General features: G+C 46.0%; 1 protein-coding gene across 1 annotated transcript; it reads right to left on the minus strand.

The window, feature by feature from the left end:
- Positions 1–4,972: 4,972 nt before the first annotated feature.
- Positions 4,973–7,216, minus strand: LOC125758331 (solute carrier family 22 member 16-like). The gene is made up of 2 exons (XM_049415388.1): positions 7,196–7,216; positions 4,973–6,349 (listed from the first exon to the last, which is right to left on the minus strand). The coding sequence occupies exons 1-2, from the start codon at positions 7,214–7,216 to the stop codon at positions 4,973–4,975; spliced, it is 1,398 nt and encodes a 465-aa protein (XP_049271345.1).
- Positions 7,217–13,897: the final 6,681 nt, after the last annotated feature.

Here is a 13,897-nt window from a genome sequence, read left to right on the forward strand (position 1 = left end):
AAAACAAAAAATTTTTCAAACATTCACACCCTGGTGATGAACAACAGAAACATAGAAATAGTTATGAAATCAAAGTATTAGGAACATATTTTCCAGCACATTAAACTGGGATCAACACATCGACCTTGTTAAAAAAAAACTTAGCCGTTATCACAGGAATGATTAATAGGAATAGATATCGTCTACCCACATCTGTAAAACTATTAATCTATCACTCGCTATTTGTAAACTCACGTCAACTATGCGCACCTCGTGTGGGGCACCACAACTGAAACTAACCTTAAAAAAATACATCTATTACAAAAGAAGATAATACGTATTATAGCGAATATATTATCCAACGTCACACTGAGCACCTCTTCATGCACTACAACATCCCCACTATCTATCCTTATACAATCGTTTCCTGCTTCGCTTATGGCACTTAATATAAACTTGGAAAATAGCGTATTCAACGAAATAGCCTGTTTACATAAAAATACAAATACCTATACCACCCGTACGGTGAACTATGGTTTTTACCAATATCAAGAACAAATTATGGCCTACAAATGATAAGAAATAGATACCGAGACTGCTGAATGCACTTGAAAACGTTGGATTTCTAACCTCAAACATAACACGGTCTCAACTAGTATCGCTGATGCGATCACTTTCATAGATTCTTTCTTGCTACATTTTTTGTTGAACACTTGTTGAACATGTTGTTGAGCACTTCTGTTGAAATGTTGGACATTTTTGTAGAACATTTTTCCTGTTGTTCAAAGTTACCGCAACCTGTAAGAAGTGTATACTGTAATAATCGTGTTACCATGTTGTCAAATCACATTGTACGATAATCTATTCCTCCTTACCTGTACTAATAACTGTGTACTTTACATTATTTTGTAATTTTCTGCTTGATTGTGTAATTGATGTCGTTCACTGTAGATGCAATCCTGGTTTAAATAATCAATCACGTCACCTATGCCATTTCCGCCACTGCTGCCACCATATAGCACCGGGGCTAAGAGCTTCTCAAGCTCCCTATAGCAGCTTTATCTTAGCCCCTGCCATTGTATGGCGATGTACAATGGAAACAAATAAAGAAATTGAAATGTGAAATAGCTTCTCATGGTACTACACCTGTTTGTTAGATTGTCTTTGCTTCTTCGTAATACGAAATGAGTGTCTTTTGGCATATAAAAGGTCACATTTCCTGTCAATAAAGTTGTGTTAGTTTGCGCTTCGTCTGTCCAGTATGTTCCTTCTTGTGTCCCTGCCTTTTGTGCGCATCAGTTCCAATGAAGATGAATCACCAAGCCCAAGTCGAAACCCTCCTCTGCGGCCTAGCGAGCTCTTTGCGGGTCTTTGCGGGTCTGTAAAATAACTCTTTGCAGGGTCTTTGCGGCGAGCCCGCGCTGCTCCTGCCTTGCGAGCCCTCCGTCGGCCGCCTTGTTTTTCTTCGTTGTTATTAGCATCGAAGCGCACTGACTGACGACGTCGAAAGAGAGAGGAAGCGCGCAGTGTGGCCCTCTAACGGTCTCCTATCTAACTAGAGCACGCGCCGGCGGGGAGCGGGCGCCGCATGCTACAGCTGGCTATGCTATATGTGGTTTTGCCTGCGTATTATCATCATCAAGGCGCTTGAAGAACAAGAGGAAGAAAGACTTCTCTTTCGCGCGAGCTGCGCCTGTAGCGGTCGCCTCTGGAACTAAGGTTACGCGTACAACGCGGGACTTCGCCCCAGTTAAGAACATGGCGAGCCAGCTCCTAATACTCTATACAGACGTCATATCGGGCAAGGAATCGTGTTAACGTATGTAAAATAGCGTGGCAGAAGAGTAAAATAACAACCTGGCGTCACACAATGCGAATTGCGCAATGAGTCGGTCGTTGAATGCTTCCAGCCCGTTACAAAGGGCTCAGCCATAATTTTCATCATCAGCCGCAGCACAAAGTGAACATAATGCCTTACGATGTGCAGCGGGTACCATGACTCTCCGAAGTATGACAAAAAATGACATAGTGGGAACTTCGCTACTTCAGAAAAATTACGATGATTTATGGGTAGTGGTTACCTTGCATGTGTAATTGTATCAGGCCCCAAGAGACTGTATACAATGGGCTCTACAAAGTCTGCTCTTCCCGCTTTCGCTGTGACTGTGCTGCGAGTTCCACGCAGGCCTGGCGATCTTTTTATCAGAACAGCGGTCCGTACATCAGAGAGCACACTGAATGACGTGCTGCTTCTGAGGTCGTGCTCACTCCCTTGACACAAAGCACTGAGCCCACTAAAAAAATCGTAATTGAATTTTAAGAAAATAAATACTGTACTGCGTGGTTTGTGCTAGCGGATAGGAATTCGTGGTACAGTTACTAGAGCTGTGCACGGGCCGTATTTCCGAGCCCGAGCCCGGCCCGGGCCCGCTGATTTTGTCGAAGGCCCGCCCGAGCCCGACGGCAAAGGGCTGCGAGCCCGCCGGCCCGGCCCGACGTACGAAAACACAATCCGGGCCTGGCCCGACCGGCCCGGCTTTTTGAAGGTTCGCTACGAAAACAAAACATCGTTCTCGGTAATATGGCATTTTATTGAGCATAACAAATATGATCAAACGACACACGACGAACAGTCTATTACACAGATTACAAATTGTCGTGCAAAAGGGCAAGCAGTTCAACGATTCCGGTTTCAACGAAGTGCGGCGCTTTTTCATTATTTTTATTTATTTATATTATTTAAATACTCTCAATGCCATTTGCGGCGTTACAGAGAGGAGTGGTTACAAGTTAGAGATGGCAGTCTTGAATGATGCATGATCGGTTGCTGGCGATGGAGGCAGGAAGGTGGTTCCATTCGGATGAAGTCTTCGGCACGTAGGAGTGGAAGTATATGTTGGTATGGCAGAATGGCACATGGACTTTGAAGTTATGGTCGATGCGAGATGAAAGGTAAGACGGTGGCGAGAACAATGTGCCTTTATTTCAGGATTCATGAAAAAAATTTTGTGGAAGAGACATAGGCGGGCCTGTTTCCTCCTGTTAGAAAGGGTAGGAAGGTCTAGAGAATTTTAATTGATGAGATGCTAGCAGTACGGGAGTAATTAGCGACAATGAAGCGAGCTGAGCGATTTTGGATGGCTTCCAGTGCATTAACAAGTAAACAAGTATGAGGATCCCAGATTGATGAGGCGTATTCGAGTTTAGATCTGACTAGTGTTTTATAAAGAAGAAGTTTTAATGAAACAGGTGCTAATGAAAAGTTCCGGCGCAAGAAGCCGAGAGTGCGGTTAGCATTGTTAATCACATAACTGATATGATTATTCCATGTTAAATTGTTATCTATGTGAACACCTAGATATTTGTAAGTATTGACAGACGACAAACTGAAAATTAGAAATTGAATAAACAGGGCTAGTGCAGTCAGTACTTGCTCGAGAGATCCTCATTATTTTACATTGTTAATATTCAGTTTCATTGACCAGAGTGAGCACCAAGATGTAATGTTATCAAGATCAGATTGAAGTAGTGATGAATCATGAGAACCTGCCCGAACTGAAGTTACGTTCGTTGCTTGCACTCGTCGCCGGAATAGCTAATATCTTTTTGGCCAGCCTGGCAAGCTTGAGATATCTCTGCTGCTTGTTTTTCCAGAAGACTAAAACTTCAGATGGACAGGAGGGCGATTCCATAGACAGATAATCGGAGAGCTCATCTTTTGTAACTGCTACATGCTCAACACTGTCGCTCCACTCGCTGAACAACTGCAAGCATTGTTTTTTGTGGCAAGTTCTTCCTCACAATTTCCACTCATTCTCTATATTTCGGGCTTGAGTCGGGCTTTTGCGCCGGGCCCGAGCCCGGCCCGATAAAACTCCAAGTAGCCCGAGCCCCGCCCGGGCCCGAAATTAAATTACGTCGGCCCGCCGAGCCCGGCCCGCGGGCCGGGTCGGGCTCGGGCTTTCGGGCTACCCGGAGCCCGTGCGCACCTCTAAAAGTTACTTCCACTCCTTTCAAGAACGTGTTTTGGCAAGTAACTACCTCCCAAATCCAATGTTTTTATGATTACGTAAACTTGAATTTTTTGGATAAAAAAACCGTTACGCACCGTTACGGAACACTTTTTTTTCGTTCCGGAACATACACGGAACGGAACTTTTTGCGGTGGAACGAAAGTAAAACCGAAACAAAAAACATTTCGATTCGACACCCTGCTCACGAACACGAAACCAGAAATGCTAAGAAAACGGAAGCGTTCGAAAAGCGGTATTGTCATGCATATATTTTCTTTTTGGTTTCAATAAAGGCCATAACAGACCAAATGCATGAGGGACAAAATATTGTTTTTGAAGTTGCTTCTGAAAGGAGCGTCAAAGAAGTCTTCGTTTCTAGGAATTAATGCGTCACTGTCTTTAGCTACCTCGAACTCTCCCATTGGAGAGGCTCCACAACCGGATTGGTGCGTTTGGCGTGACATGACCCATAAGGTAAGCTAAGTTTCGTTTCTAAAGCATCAGGTAAATTTTCTAATGAGTGCAATTTCCAATCGTCAATTCAAATGAGTTCTATTGAGGAAACCAAATCCCAAGTCTCGATCGCGAACAGTGCGCACAAGAAAACGTTTATGGTAATGAAAGCCAAGCAAAACGGAAAGGCGAGCTAGTTGGTACTGACTTATACTGGTGTAATAGTAGCGCAAAAAAAGACGAAGACAGGAAAGTGAACACCACAAGCGCTTACTCACTTTCTTGTCTTCGTCTTTTTTTGCGCTACTATTACACCATAATGAAAGCCATTGGTTCTACATTTTTCTCGACTGTCTACGAGATTTCGCTGCATAAGGACTATTCTCACACTGTACCACAGGAATATCTCCCATGCAATGACAACCTAATGACTATATCGCAAAACTATACACGATACATGCAGTCGGTAAATTCTGAAGAGGTTTAGGAGGCAAATTTTTCGTAATGGTGTAATTTGGCGTGGATAGTCAATGCGCAACCGAATATTTGCTTTCCCTGTGCCTGTGGCCACGAGTCCCAGAGTTCAGCGATGCTATGAGTGCCGCTTTTTGTTCCTGGACGCTCAACGAGGCAAGCGATCCCGCCCGTGGCGGTCTTTGAATATAGACCTTGGGAAGCCATTGTATCGCCGCGACGCTTAGCAGAACCATGAAGGCCGACAGAGCATAAAACACATGACCGGCGTGTGGTTCGGTGAGAAGTATGACGGCAATGGCTACGACGTTGCCCACGCCCCCGGCGAGGTGGGCTAGGCTGATGCCGACGTTCCGCACAGCCGTTGGAAACGTCTCTGCCGTGTAGCAAAGCGTGACGGCCATTGCGCCGGACACGGCCACTTTCAAACCTGCGTGCACAAAGAGCGCCAACGTATGTTGACCGGTGATGATCGCCAGCGTTTTTAGAACGCAGAAGCCACTCAGGATGACCAGTAGACTGGACAGAGTCCCCCTTACACCGTATCGCCGTATGCAAACGCAGATGGAAGCCACGTAGCCCGCAAACGCGATGACATGTGCCACCTCCCAGAAAATCCCTGTGGTCACGTCGCTAATGGTGACGCCGATGAATGTGGCGTCCAAAGCGAACCTGGCCAGAAGGGCGGATATTGCGCGACGTCGCGTCTTAACAGCCTCCAATACGCGCTCCATTGTAGCCGCATTGGGGGAATCATCGTCCAACTTGTACAATTGTTCCTTGATGACCGTAAATGTCGCCCGGGCCTTTGCCACGTCCACGCCGTTTTCCTTGGCTGCCAGCAGTACCGCTTTCTCGGCTCTAGCGATGTGTCGTGTGGCGATGAGCCAGGTGGGCGACTCCTCCTGCAGACAGCACCAAGCCGCAAGCATGACGCCTCCAAGGACGGGGAGCGCCTGGGCCAGCACCCAGCGCGGTTCGAGGAGAGACAGCGCGTGCATCAGCGGAGGGACTATGATGGCCGGTACTGCAGTGTCGAGGATAGTGAACGTAGTGCGGTGTGCGTTTCCAGTGACCTCGTGGATCAAGATAAATGTGTTGAGAAAGGTGACGTCGGTCGCTACGAAGAGCAGGCACCGGGTGAAGATGAAGAACGAGTACGTCTCCGAGAAGCTGCATCCGATGGTGGCGAAGAGCTGGGCGAACGCGCATGCTATCATCACCGGCTTCCTGCCCGCGCGGTCTGATACCAAGCCGAGCAGCGGCGCCACGAGGGCGGAACCGATGATAGGCGCGAGCGAGGACAGGTCATAGAGATACTTTCGGTCGCAAACTAGGTCGAAGCGGCTCACGATGCTGTCTGCCTTGTTTGCGATGTAGTAGTCCCACTCATGACAAGGAACTGCGGTCCTGTTGTCTTCTTCGCTTACCTGCATAAAAAGGGCGAAAAATAAGATTGGTGCACGCTTACCCTTCTTCTTTAAGAACGGAAGGCGGTAGCTTTATCCTCCATTTCATTTCTGTAGCGAAGTACTAACTTCGTGTCTGTAATGCAATACGCGCCTGCGGTGCGGCACGCCCTGTTGATACTCTGGCTAATTATGATTACGATGACGAATTATGACTGAGCCCCCTGAAATGGGTGGGCGGCTTTAAAACTCATTCATTACGCGATGTCCACGGTGCGAAGCGTTGTGCAATTCGCGCTTCTTCCACTCAATGTTACGTCTTTTAACGTGACTCCTCAGTCTTTTTCGAAAGCCGTTTAAAGCACTGGCATGGCTCTCAGGTGAAGGGCACTTGACTGCCAAGCAGAACATCGGGTTCGATGCCGGCTCGAACCGTTATTCTACAATGAAAGTTCTTATGAGATCACAACAGCCGATTATGGTGGCGTAATTGTCCGCTGCCGCTGCCGCCGGTGTCCGTAACCACTATCGCGCGAAGGGAAAAAATTACACCATTTCCCGCTAAAGGGGACCATGAGGCGATGCGACGCCGGAGCACTTGCACGATCGCGTTCCGCTGGCGTTCTTTGGGCATGCTACCGACCTCGCGTCGTGGAACGCGAAGAGTAACGCTACGCGCGTCTTTGTCTTCCCTCTAGGCTGTACCACGCATGGTAGAACTCCAGTGGGTGCCGGCTCATTCAGGGAACCCCGGAAACGAGGCTGCCGATAAATTGGCCCGAGGATTAATACGCCGGGCTCAGGACAGCCTCGATTCGGGCTTCTCGAAGGAGCGGGCGCACACTTTTGCCGAGCTCACGCAAATACCCCGTTTGAACCGTCGGACATACCCTCCCCCAAATCCCTCCCTTACCCACTCCCAAGAAATCCTACACTCTTATTCAAGTACCGTATAACGTCCGGCACATAAACGGCCCATTTTTATTCCACCACAACGTACTGCATATAAGCGGCCCTTCAATCGCCATTAAGCGTGACAAATTCTGCGGTGACGGATTGGGCCCGCTATATGCGGCCGCGAGCGGTCGCAACGCTTATATGGAGCCCGAGGCCGAAATGGCTCGAGCGGACGCAACGCTTATATGGGGCCCGACGCGAAAGGCGGACGCAACGCTTATATACAGAGCCCCGCCTCCCTGACCTTCGCCTGTGTGAAAAGCCACAAATACGTTTTATTTTTAATAAAAATTATGGCCTGTAGCATATCACGACACTGCTGCCACCTACATTCTTTTTGGTTTAGACTGTAAGCTAACAGTTGCAACAGGTCTCGTACTGCCGGAGCACCACCAGCTTCCCGTGAACACATGTGTGCCGCGCTTACATGTTTATCGTGTATTGTGTGCGTTTATTGCGTGCTTATCGTACGCGACATTCGTCGACTGGGCATTTTCCGCGTGTTGGGGCGTTCTCCTGCCTTGATCCAGTGGCGGATGATGGTCGTTGTTCGTTGCCACTCAACACAGCCTCACGGGACGCACAGCTTTGTGTCCGCGCTCAAAAGTGCTTTCTTGCTTCGTTCATCGATTACTCACGTTGATCGAGTGATCGAGTGTACTTCCGAAGACAATCCGCGTCCGAGTGTTTTGACAAGCGGCGACCGCGGTTCCACAGGAGCGGAAGCTTGAGCCTTTTGACGAGCGACTGTGCCAAACTTGGGTAAGTTGAAGAAGGTCGCTGAACTACGTAACTTTGTTACTTCATTGCATGAAACTGTTTGCAGGAACCGTCGTGTTGGCACAGCGAGGATGATCAACAGATACCCGATAGGCAGGTATGTTTTGTGCTTTGGGTGCTCTTATATACACCACCATAAATGACATGTTTGAAGGATGCGCATTGCGCTACGCAATCTTATGCTTCGATCATGCAGGCCTCGTGTCGTTGTGCTGTTATTCCTTGACTGTTTACTGTACGAGATCATCGCTTGAGAGTGTTTCTAGAATCCCTTGTCGCCGTTAGAAAGTGTGTGCTTTTAAACACATGGGGTCGTCCCATAATGTTTTCACTGTGGTGATGCGAGAGTTCACCAAACTCGGCAATAACACGCAAAATTATCACAAGACTGGGGACGTGATACAGGGGCGTAGCCAAGGGGGGTGTTGGGGGGGGTTCAACCCCCCCCCCCCGAAATTTTTCAGTTTTGCTTGCGTATATAGGCACGCACACATACAAACGCACGCACGAACATACATAAAGTATGGTTGAACCCCCCCCCCCGAAAAAAATTTCTGGCTACGCCCCTGACGTGATAGCAAAACACACAGCCCTGACACGCGCACACGATGATGGATATGTTTTCGTGGTTGCGTCCCCGAGCTTTTCGCCAGAAATCCATGCAGTTGTTTTGTGGTTAGGATTTTAACCTAGCTGCCTCATAAATGTTTTAAAGGAGCTCACTCGAAGTAATGTATTTGAGTGAATTACGTTACGTACTGGTACTAAGTGCACACTCCAACAAATGCGTACTTAATGTGAAGAAGCACATGTTTATATCAAATAGTGTTAGTAGACGAATATGTCAATTCAATTAGGTTAATTAAGCTAACACATGCTACTCTTTGTTTCAATATTGTGTGTTTGAGAAAATATGCGTGAGCTCGTGTTCTGCCATTATATATTTTTTCTTAGCATCTTTAAGCACACGAGGTTCTCTATCACAAATAACTTAGATTGTGCTCATGTTGCGAGAATGTTGCTTTATTGTGTGGTGCTTTAAGTTATTGTATTTTCACGCTTTTTTTTTACTTAGCATAGTACCAATATTGCTCTCTTACTTAAATGCATAACCAAGGTTTAGTATGCAGTGATTTAGGGTTTATTGAGCTTTGTAAGGTCATAAATTAAAAGAAAAAGATCTCAATTCTCATATATGTTTCCAGAAGTTCACAGAAAGTTGGAAAATATTATCGGTTTTGTGAAGGCCTTACATAACTTAAAATGAAATCAAATTGACAGCTCAACTCTACAAGACAAACTACACGGGAATTCGCTTTAGAGAACCAAAAGTTTGTTCCCTGAATGGCTTACATTCATGATGCAATACAATATGCATGGCTCATTCCCACCTCACACCAAGTGCACATGGACCACGCACACTCTTTCATTTTTTTTATATTTCGATAAAAGTGTGCATATCGTTATTTTCATGTGGATCGCCCATAGGGCTATGTGCATATTTCGGGTATTCCTTACAGTCTTGGGCAATAACTAGTTACTAGTAACGCGTTACCGGTAACTAGTTACTTTTTTCGGTAACTTGTAACTGTAACTAGTTACTTTTAATTTATAGGAACTTGTAACGGTAACACTGTTACTTTTTTACAGAGTAACTGTAATGGGAAATACCGTTACAGTTACTTTCCCATATCCTCTCCACCTTTCATCTTTCCACAGCACGGCTCCCCTACCAATTTAGGGGTGGAGGTCGCTTAGAGAATTATCTACCCTGCAGAAGACCGAGGTCAGCAGTCAGTCTTTAACACAACTTAAGTTTACTTGTAAACTACATGTCGTAAGTCAATCATGTTGGAACTGAACAACTTGCTAAATTCAAGTAGTTTTTTTTTTCCGGCGTATATATATCCTTTTTGTCACTTGAGCTTCTAGCTCGGTTCTTGGTGTACCGGTGGAACATCACGACGCCAAGTTTATATTCTCCTTCGTCCGAGGCTGCGCAATAATCGTGTTTGACTGACGGCTAGAAAGCAGCAGAGCGCGAAACGGTTGAGAGGCACAAATACTGTGAACTAAGTAATTTTTCAAAACCTCTTTGAAACTAATTGTAAAAGGTTTACTCCAACTTAATACAACAATTATTAACAAAATCACATGGACGTTTTGCCTCCTATGCATGTGACATCCTCAGTATACACTGGCAACAAGAAAAAGAAAAGGAAAGAAAGAAAAAAATTTGCGGAGATCGACCAGTGTCCCATACGTCCGTGTAAACCAGTAGGGGAATGTGGTTGTTGCATGTTATAGTCGGATACAACTTTAGAAGTCAGCGGCATTTTCTCCTCAAAGGCAGATGAACACAAGCCTGCACCAATGGGCGCGCACTCGGGACGGACATCATGAGCGGGATGGCGGTGGCTTCGCCTTTGGAGAACATCGGCGCGTGCATGAGCGGGACTATTTCTTTTCTTTAGTCTCTCCTGACTTCTTAAGTTGTATCCGACTATAGTTACTATATATGCTACGACATGGCTCCTAAAGGTGCCATATACAGTAACTATATTGCAAGCCGACGCGTCGCGGCGAATGAACCGCGATTCCAGGAGTTCCTTCCCCTCACCTTCGTTCACGAGCCAGCGTCGTCACAGTGTTTACGTCAAAGCTATGCCCTGTTCTCCGGAAGTGTTAAACAAGCTCCATCTTAGAATGCGTTGCATGAGTTGCTTTAACAACATCCCGTTTGCCTTCTTTAAGCCTCGTTGATTCTTTCCTTCCCATTTCGCCGATGCAAGTCGCGTCGCAATGCCCGCATCGGGCTTGTATATCACCCTACTCTGATCGTCTGCAGGTGTGCAATCTTTGGGTTTCGCGAACACATGCCCCAGAGTATAACGGGACTTAGAAACGGTTTGTATGCCCAGCGGACGCAAAGCTAACCGAACAGGGTCTGATACACCTTGAACATATATATGGAACAGACACAATGGACGTCGTCTTCATTCGTCACACACTCTCCGTTGCTATTTGCATGCGCTTCTGGGTGTCGTTAATAAACATCCTATGATACTGCTGTCGTTCTAGTGCATCAACCACATTTTCCATTTTGAGTATCAGAGGACATTTGTTATTATTATTTGCAAATAAATTCCCTTTTTCACCAACGGTGCATGAACAACAAAATTGATGCAACAAAATGAGGTGTACACAACAAATGCTTGTGTTTGGCCCCCTATTAGGTTTACTTCGTCTAGGGTTTTACCACGTGCAATTTTGACTGCCCGCATGCCTTCATACATATTTAATAAATGAATTCTATCGTTTGGTTTGTAATCTATTATTTATTTTATACAGTAACGGAAAAGTAGCGACGTTACTTCGTCACAGTAACTGCAACAAAGTAACGACGTTACTTGTCACAGTAAGTGTAACTGTAACAGGTTACTTTTGGAAACTCTGTAACTGTAACTGTAACAGTTACTTTAACAGAGCCAATGACTTCACCCATCAAGCACGTGTTTTTCAGACACCCCTCTCAATATCACTTAAATTCCACATGTGGGCTTTTAAAAGTACGCCGCCCGCTTTCCCCGCCTGTAGTTGCCTTACCCACCATCTTCTGCAGCCCTTTGTGAGGGCTAGACGTGCCGCCCTTCTGCAGCCTTTCCAAGTGGCTTTCATACTCCACTCTTTTTTTTTTGCCTTTGACGGCTCTCGCTCAGTAGACCCCCCCCCCCTTTTCCATTTTTTTTTCTTTTTTTCTCTCCTTTTTCTTGCTTTTTTTTTTCCTTCTTTGCAGCTCCCCTTACTTCTGAGATGAGAGGCCTGAGCGCCGTTGCAAACTTTCTTGAAATGATGTGGCAAGGGCTACACTCCTCTCTCTAGTTTTCTCTTTCCAGGCAGCAATTACCAACAGCGACAAGCACCACCGCTAGACATGACGTCAACACTAACCCTTTAAAACTAACACGCCAAGGATGACAAGGTGCCTTCGATAAAGATAGGTCCCCCTATGGAAACGTCGGCCAGCCTGTCTGAGGCACTTTCTCCTGTTTGAAACCTATCCCACTTTTTTGGCTTAGGTAACTGTAACACTGTTACATTTTACTGGTAACGTGCCCATGACTGATTGCTTACTGTGTACATGTGTGAATGTTGAACACGCAATGGCACTCTTTCAATAGTCTGCAAGTGGCTGGTCCACTAATACCTGTTCTTATTGCACCCTGATCCCTTCATTCAAGGATCGATCTCTTTAATATATGAATATAGACTTGCCTGAGGACATGTTTGGTACTCACTATCTGTGTGTGGTTGGGTTTGTCTTGAGTGAAAATCAACATTTCCTTGTGGTATCTATTATGCATGTATCAGCGATGAGAGCTGTTCATGGCACCGACACAGAGGACAGATTGCAGTACAAGATAGGAGCATACTTCCTGCAAGCCCGGGCAAGCCATAATGAGTGGTAGGCATTTCTTTTCATCACTAGATTGCGACAGTTTGGACACATAGCACCTATAGACCTTATGCAAAATCTGCTGCCATCTAGCGGCCGCTGTGTGCATTTCCGCCATGTTGAAGGCTAAGCGCGCTCCGCATGTAGACAAGGAGCGTACATATCAACGTGTGGCGGCTGATAAGAACGAAAATGCCAACATATTTTCGAGTGCTGTGTTGCTGAGATTGAGGAAATTGGGATGCTGAAAGAAGGTTTGCAGGAACCAAGCCTCCATGTTAGTACATTTCCTCGTGGCCGACGAGAATCAGCAGATCGTTCCGTTGCTTCGGTTACTGCTTACGACTAACGCCGTGTTTCCGTTCGCCGTTAATATATGTGGTATGTGACAGCATCGGCACTCATCAGAGAACACTCTTTCATGTCATGCCAGAACAAGAAAGTTTTCGCACCGTGTGCTTGCTGCAGGCACAAACCCGCTTCGTGTACGAGCTTCAAAGCTGCATCGCGGCTACTCGCGCATGCCTGCGCTGCTGTTGATATTAGCTTGTTTATTAAATTGCGATAACAATTACATGTTAGACAGATAGCTCGTGCGCGTCATTGATTTGCAGCGGACGGACCGATTGTGCTGGAGCGTGTTGTTTGTAGTTTGTTTTCGATGGTGGAGTTTAACAAGGTAGCGTCTGGTGGGATGCTTTGCGTGCGTATTTCTTCACTATGCGTATTTTTCAAGCATTTCATGTGGTATCACTGCCAGGTTCAGACGGGTTGCCCGGATGTCCTGACCGCCCCCACCCCTTACTTTTTTTTGTTTAACTTATACCCCAGGAAGAGCAAATCAGGTTCTCCCAAAAGCTGATCCCCCCTTCGGAAAAATCCTCTGTACACTCCAGTTTGCTATGAAATGTTAACAGGTGCTTCAAGTGCGTGGTACTTTTCTTATGAAACTAAATAAAATGCTGTTCCGGGAAATGTGCTACATTCTACCGTGGGTGCGCTACCGCTGGTTACGCGCTGAGGCGGTTTCAGTCGGCGAAGCAAAACTGCCTTGCCGCAACGGGTTTAAATTGTAAAGCACCAGTAGGCCCCTAAAGCGACAATGTGAACACGAATATTCTTGGCGTTTCCTGTTATATAGGATCACATATCGGAAGGATATTCAATAAAATACCAGCTGATCGGCATCTACTTCTAGGAGACACTACACTTTTCATGTTCACTTTCCACGTGCATGAGATGCGCAATTTTCTGCATTTTAATCGCACGGTAATTCTGTACATAACATAGGTCGGATGACTACAACAGCGAAATAATATTATTTCAAAGATAAAAAGAGGACAACGTTTTATTTAAAATTAGATGGACACTACGTC

The sequence above is a fragment of the Rhipicephalus sanguineus genome, chromosome 4 (genome assembly GCF_013339695.2).
Source record: "Rhipicephalus sanguineus isolate Rsan-2018 chromosome 4, BIME_Rsan_1.4, whole genome shotgun sequence".
Classification (NCBI taxonomy): domain Eukaryota; kingdom Metazoa; phylum Arthropoda; class Arachnida; order Ixodida; family Ixodidae; genus Rhipicephalus; species Rhipicephalus sanguineus.